Source organism: Elephantulus edwardii, unplaced genomic scaffold, assembly GCF_000299155.1.
Source record: "Elephantulus edwardii isolate Elephantulus edwardi_28Jun2011 unplaced genomic scaffold, EleEdw1.0 scaffold00373, whole genome shotgun sequence".
Classification (NCBI taxonomy): Eukaryota; Metazoa; Chordata; class Mammalia; order Macroscelidea; family Macroscelididae; genus Elephantulus; species Elephantulus edwardii.
In genome coordinates, this window is record NW_006400123.1 from 958,888 (window position 1) to 966,280 (window position 7,393).

A 7,393-nucleotide genomic window follows, 5' to 3' on the forward strand; every position below is an offset into this window, starting at 1 on the left:
GACATACTTTGGACATGTTGTAAGGAGAGACAGGTCTTTGGAGAGGGACATCATGCTGGGTAGAGTAGAGGGACAGCGCAGGAGGGGAAGACCCTCTTTGAGGTGGATTGATTCAGTGACTGGGGTAATCGGGATGAGAGTGTCAGAGGCAATGCGATTGGCACAGGACAAAGCAGGGTTTAGGGCTGTTGTACATAGCGTCGCTATGAGTCACAAATGACTCGACGGCACATAAGAACAACAACAAACAGGCATAATTTGATATGTTTGTACTAAAGGCACTTGATTAAATATTAGAAAGAAAACAAAATACAAATGCCAAGATGACTTTCTAATACATCTCCTGAAATATAAGACAGAGCTAGTGTTGGAACCATTGACCACATGGTCGCTGAAAGGTCAGTGGGTCCAGAGAATGGGAGAGGAAGCTCTGCCATCCTTGCCTCTAAGCAGCACTCTGACCAAATCTTCTCCATGACTTACCTGCTTGTTATTTTGGTCATCCGTGGGGTAGTCAGAGCTCTTCTCCAGCACCACAAATCAGAGACAGTGCTGTTTCTCTTAGCCTTACTCGTTGCCCAGCTCTCAGATGCAGAGCAAAGAATTGAAAAGTTCACAGCCTGAATCAGGCATACCTGAATTTTCAGATTGATATCATTACTCATCAGTTATTTGGAGAGGTCCCTGACTGCAGACTTTTCCAGTATAGTACTTCTTTTGATTTCTTCATTGCTGGTATCAAAGGTGTTAATTGTGGATGTAAGGGAGATAAAATCATTGAACATTTCAGTCTTTTCTCCATCAATCATGAAGTTGTTACCTGTCAGCCCACTGGTAGCCATTTTTGTCTTCTTCATTTTTAAGGTTGTAGATTTGTATCTTTCTGCAAGTGTTTAAAGCCTGCCTCACTTTCAGCAAGCAGAGTTGTGTTATCTACATAATGTAGATTGCTGATCAATCATTCTCCTGTGTGATGCCACCATCTTCTTGATAAAGTCAAACTTCTCCAATTATTTCCTTATTACACTGATTGAATAGATACAGGGAAATCATACAGTCCTGATGCAGTTTTCCTGGTTTTAAACCAAGCAGTGTGTTCATGTGTGTATGTTCTCTCTCTCTCCCCACAAGTTTCTTGGTTTATGTGTAGGTTTCACATGAGCATGATTAAATGTTCTGGGATTCCCAGTCTTCTAACTGTTAGCCGTAGTTTGTTATGATCCATACAGTCAGATGCCTTTGCATAGTCAATAAAACTCAAGTGCACATTCTTGTGATATTCTCTGCTGTCTGCCAAAATTTTTATATCAGGAGTGATGTTTCTGGTGCTATGGCTTGAACTTCTGGAATTTTCCTGCTCTAGCAGTGTTTAGATTATCTTCAACAATATTTTTCTTGCATGCAATAGTAGTGATATCATTTGATAATTTCCACACTCTGTTGTATCACCTTTCTTGGGAATGGGAACAAATACTGATATTTCCCAGTCAGTTTACTAGGTAGTTGTCTTCCAGATTTCCTGGAATAAGTTGATGAGCACATCCAGAGCTTCATCTGTTACTTGAAATACGTCCATTGAATTCTGTGACTTCTGCAATTATACATATATATGCATTTGCCTGAGAACCAAGAATTACACCTTTTATCAAATTCTTGAACATCTTTGAGCTGAGAAAAATCTAAGAATTATTCCGCTGAAAATGAAGTAGCTTCTGAATTTGTTTTTGGAAGATGTAGAGCCTATAATCAGTGAGTGGAACAGACCCTTAGCCATCTCACAGTTTCAATTTATGGAGATCCAATGTGTGTCATAGTAGAAGTGTAGCTCTGTCGTATCCTCAGTGGCTGATTTTTTATAAGTAAATCATCAAACCATTCTTCTCAGGCATCAGGATGGACTCTTAAATTACTAGCTTTCCAGCTGCATCACCCAGGAACTACTGGGCCTATAGTAGCCTTTGCTTTCCCAAAGAACCTTGTCTGAAATCCTAGGCCTATCTCTCAACCTAAATACACCCACCTCTGCGCCTTGGGCGAAAGCCTCATTTGGAATTCTAGATATGAGCCATTCAGAATGGGATCAACAGGTTTATTCCATTCTCAGTAGCCCTTTGAAACAACACAAAATAACGCATCTCAACTTCTGTTGTGCTAGTAGATGGATGCTTTCAGATAAAGTATATAGATGCAAGATAAAACAACTGTACTCATTCTAAAACTGACAGGATTTTCATTTTACTTTTCTAAAACTCTTCCTAAGACATTATACCCAATAATATATCCAAGAGACATTATAAGCTACCTCTAAATATATCATGGCAAATAAAACTCGCGTAATTTCTCTTAATTAGAAGAAACTGTTTCAGCTCTAAACAGAATTTAGTATAGGTCAATAAGTTGCTAATGAAGGTAAGATAATGTTCATACCTCTTTAATCTTTATCTCCCCTCCTATTAATCAAATGATGAAAATATCATTTAGAATCTAAAAGACTTTAAAAACTGAGTATTGAGAATTTCCCAAATATATAGATTTAATTCAAAAGAATTTGCTAGCTGTGTTTTTAATGGAAAGAAAACCAACTGAGATTTCTACCTCCTAGCATAAGAGTGGGTTTTTAAAGGCTGTAACTCAGATTGGAGATCACTCAACTTTCTCCTAAAGAACTGCTGGGTTAAAACCATCAGTGTTCAGTGAAGACTGAGAAAGAGGGGATAAATAATATATAGAGCATTGAAATAGATGATGGAGAGAACTGTTTAAAAGGGATATATGATTATGTATTATTGTGATGACAGGAGTCCAGAATGAAGGCTGTACAGTGGAGTGGTCTGGGGGGTGGCAGGGTTTGAGGAATTGTATAACAATGAAAGAATTTTTCTTTTACTTTTTAAAGAGAAGAGCTAATTGGGGGGACGGGGTGGGCAGGGCGAAAAATGCAGCAGTGAATGAATGGAAACCGTAAGTCTCTGTAAACGTTCATTAAAATTAATTAAAATAAAACCAGAACACAATCATTTGCCTTTGGGTTGGGAGTTCAATTCTTAAACACTAGGTCACCAGAGGTCCCAAATTCAAAACCCACTTTCAACCCCACGTAATAAGAACCAGAGAATTGGGTTTGCATTTGGGAGACCCGTTGTGACCATCTCTCGCCTAATGCATTGTACTGTGAGATAATGTATTTTGAACTTCACCATACAGCATGGTTTCTCAGTAATTTGTTTGGCTGATATTTTCAGGGATGAACAAGAAGCAGAAGGTGTCGGCCAAGGATGAACCAGCTTCAAGCAGTAAAAGCAGCAGTGCATCACAGGTGGTGTACAAATGTCTTAGATATCTAACATTGCTGTAATAGAGATACCACGAGTGGATGGCCTTAATAAACAGAAATGTATTGTCTTATAGTTTGTAAGTGGAAAATAGGCTTGCTCACTCTCTGTCTCTCTCTCGCGCGCGCTCTCTCTCTCTCTTCCCTCCAGAATCTATAGATCTAGCTAACATTCACATACCTTGGAGATTTCTGTGTCCTGACCTTTCCTCTGGTCTCAAGGCCTAGGTCTAAAATTATATACTCCACTCCTTATGATTATTTTTTACTGGTACTATGATGTTTCCCCTCATCATCAGCTAGCTTGAACTCTTCCTCTTTTATCTCTAAATTAAATGTATTATTGCCATACTCTAAGGAAAGTCCCCTTAGATGAGGACTAAACTGGGATTAGAAAGTATTGTATTCTACCCTTAGTTCTCCTCCAACTAAATTAGAGAGGTGGGGTAGGTGGAAGGGTGAAGGATAGGTCATTACATAACTTTATACCAGTGTGTATCTATCCCTATGTATGTATCTATATGTATCTCTATGTACTAGTATGTATTATGGGGAACACAGTTCATGACATGATCAAAGTGACTATGTGCAACTACTGAGCTGTGAATGCACTAACTCTAGGGATTAAAAAATGCTCGGGCTTTTTAATTGGTCATTCTTTCATGGAGAACTAAAATTTATTTTAACATGTAATAAGATTTTATTCACTAAATATCTATTGAGCTACCACTATATGCCAGAGACCCTGCAAGACATTGGGAATACGGCAGAGACTATAAAGAGAAATCCAAGTTTTATTCAGCCTGCATTCTAGACTAGAAGAAAACAAATTAGATCAGTGGATAGATAATGCCATATGATGAGAAATAGTCTAGAAAAAAGTCAAAGAAAAGGGATAAAGAATGCCTTTTAGTGAAGGGAAAGGAGAGATGAATGTTGTTGGTGTAGACAAAAATAGGTGGCAACATCGGGGGTAGTAGAAAGTGCCTCTTGCTGTGGCTCCCTTGAAGAAAGAGTATTCCAGAGTGGAATAACCACGAATCTCTTATTGTTTCAGAGAAGACAAACATTCTAGGAAGATTAAAATAAAAAATTCTATCTAATGAACAACAGAACTTAATTTAAAAAGAAAAATGTTTCTATCTTCTTCACCCACTTCACTCCCTAAAATATGTCTTCTGTGCAAGATATTTCTGAATGTGTTAACAGTGATACTATTAAGTGGATTTGTTGTTGTTGTTGTTAAAGTTCCATCGAGTCACAGGCGACTCATAGCGACCCTATGAAGGAGAGTCCTCGACGCTTGGGTGTCTTTCATCCTCTCTCCAGTTTCATAGGGTTTCCGGAGGCAAGCTGTTATGGAAGTGGATGCCACTCCTCCTTCCACGCTTGTTTTAATTGGGGAGCTCCACCCCACTCTCAGTCCACATTGGGTAGCCAACCATCAATGCATTTGACACATCAGTGTCACAGTGTTCAGCCTCACAGCAACCACAAGTGACCACGGTACTGCAACTTGTACACCAGGGCTATACAGCCTAGAGGAATGTCTGAACACAAACAATGAAAGACTGGCCCGAGGGCTGTGGATTAAAAGTCACCCATGAAGTGGATTAGGGCATTTTAAAATTTTTCTGAACTATTATGTATGAATGTGTTGGTTTTAGGTAGTTAGATGGTTTGGGTATTGGATTTTAATATTCAAGAAGATTATGCAAACATAATTTTGTTTACCTTGATGTAAGAATGGCAAGAATCCAATAAAATAAATTAGAGCCCTAGTTTATGATATGAAAATCTTTTACTACAACTAAGCATTAATATTAATTCACTTATCTTGAGAGTGCTTTAATGATGATGATGTACAAAAATTAAATTATGTAACACATAGCTTGATACTAAAAGAATCCATGATACTATCACTGATATCTGCTAGCCTAGATAAGCTTGGCTTATTTATTTACTTTTTAAGCTGGAATTATCTTAAAGACATGTTTTTCAGGGTTTTTAAATGTCTGTTTTCACTCTAATTTCTAAATTATTTTGGTATTTAGTCACAGAAAAAAGGACAACAATCTCAATTCCTGCAGAGCCGTAACTTAAAATGCATTGCTTTATGTGAAGGTAAGCTAAGTTTCACAAACCTCATCACATTGCTGCCCATCTTACCTATATATAAGAATTCAAATGTATATATACACATGTTCATAGTGGAATAGTGAAAGCATTGTGCCATGTGACTATCCCTAAGGGCACAAATGGAAAATAGATACAATAGACATCATAAAGGTTTTAACATTTAAAAGACACATTTAACAGGGATTCAGACAGTGCTAAATACTGCTCTAGGTAGATATTTCAGGATAATAAGTAAATCCTTTTTTTATTAATTTTAATGAACGTTTACAGAGACTTTGGATTTCCTTTCATTCCTTGTTGCGTTTTTCTCCCTGTCCACCGCCCCCTCCCCATTCACTCTTCTCTTTGAAAAGTAAAACAAAAATTCTTTCATTGTTAAAGAGTTCCCCTCCACCCCAACTCCACTCCATTCTGTAGCCTTCATTCTGGACTTTTGTCATAACAACAATAACTAATCATATATCCCTTTTAAACACTCATCTGTCTCAATGCAGTGTGCATTATTTATTCCCTCTTTCTCAGTCTCCCCCAACACTGATGTAGTCCTGTTTTACAAAAGTAGCACTATGCAATATTTGTCCTTTTGTGATCTTTTTGAGGAGGCAGTGCTTATTTATCACTTTTGTTAATATGTTACCTTGCTTGCTTTTTGAGTTGATGTTAAGCTTATGATACTGTGAAAACTTTGAAAGATGAACCACACATTAAGGAAATAACTCGAGATATTTCTGCTTCTGCACTAAAATTATTCTTCTATTATGAATGTAGACAAAAAAAGTTTAATACCTTACAATTTTCTTTGTTTTTGTTTAAAAGTCTGACTTGGCTAAAAAGTCATCCCCGCTCCACCCCTTTGGTCAAGAGTTAAACTGTTGTTGTTGCTAAGGATCATCGAGTTGGAGCTGACCCGTAGCTGACCCTCCAGCAGGTTTGCCATTAATTGCATGAGAGGACATTGCCCATCCTTCTCCTGCAGAGCAGCTGATGGATTGGAACTACATACCTTCCGAATTGCAGTGCAGTTTCTTAAACTTTTAGCTGCCTTTTAACTTGTCAAGACTTGAGCTTTATGTCAGCTCAACTCAACTCACCATTAATTCAGAACTGACTCTTAGCTGACCTTCCACTGAGTTTCCAAGATTGTAAATGGCACTAGAGGAGATTTCCCATCTTTCTCCCAAAATGTCCCTGGTGGCTCTAAACCACCAGAGGTGGCTTTGTGTTATGCAGGGTGTTACTGTCCACTACATAATTCTCAAGGCCCAGGGAAGCTTTGTTTCTAATAATCTATGAGTTACTTCTCTCCTGCTGTTAAAAGAGTTAATTGTTTATCACATGTGATGATGTTGTTACAGGACCGTGCATTGTTTTATTTATATTTCTTCTTAGTTAATAAGACTGAATATTATTCATTTGTTTATTTATCTTTGTGCTTTTGTTTTCTGGTTTCTAAAGAGAAGGGATATAGAAACTTGTACGGATTTGAAATTTTTTCCAATAAAGTAATTCTTTAATTTTGTCTTCAACCTACAGTAATCACCTCACCTGATCTGCACAAACATGGAGAGATATGGGTCGTTCCAAATACGGATCATGTCTGCACACGGTTCTTTTTTGTGTAAGTGATAGTGCTCAAATTTGTATTTTATTGTTCTCTTCATAAATGAGGTAGTGATCTCTGTTACTATTTAGTTACTTTAGCTGTCAAATTGTAACACACAAGTAATTTCGTTTACTCTTACCTTAGTATGTTTTGTCTAAATTTCAGAAACATATATATATGTGTGTGTGCACTCACAGAAAGTTGGTGAAAGTTAGATAATATTTTTTCTCAATTAATTTTAAGTTAGCATTTAGCCATTTAAAAAAATACGTATTTTAGATATAAAGCAGTGTTTAACCTTTTAAAAAATATATATGTAT

The 7,393-nt window shown here is 37.3% G+C and overlaps 1 protein-coding gene across 4 annotated transcripts in view; it reads left to right on the plus strand.

The window, feature by feature from the left end:
* Positions 1 to 7,393, plus strand: part of PARP8 (poly (ADP-ribose) polymerase family, member 8) — a 364,740-nt gene that overhangs the window by 337,803 nt on the left and 19,544 nt on the right. For all 4 annotated transcript variants that reach the window (XM_006902146.1, XM_006902149.1, XM_006902147.1 and 1 more), the window contains 3 exons: positions 3,243 to 3,316; positions 5,386 to 5,455; positions 7,004 to 7,088. In XM_006902146.1, coding sequence (XP_006902208.1) covers positions 3,243 to 3,316; positions 5,386 to 5,455; positions 7,004 to 7,088 — 229 coding nt within the window. The remainder of the gene's footprint in view (positions 1 to 3,242; positions 3,317 to 5,385; positions 5,456 to 7,003; positions 7,089 to 7,393) is intronic.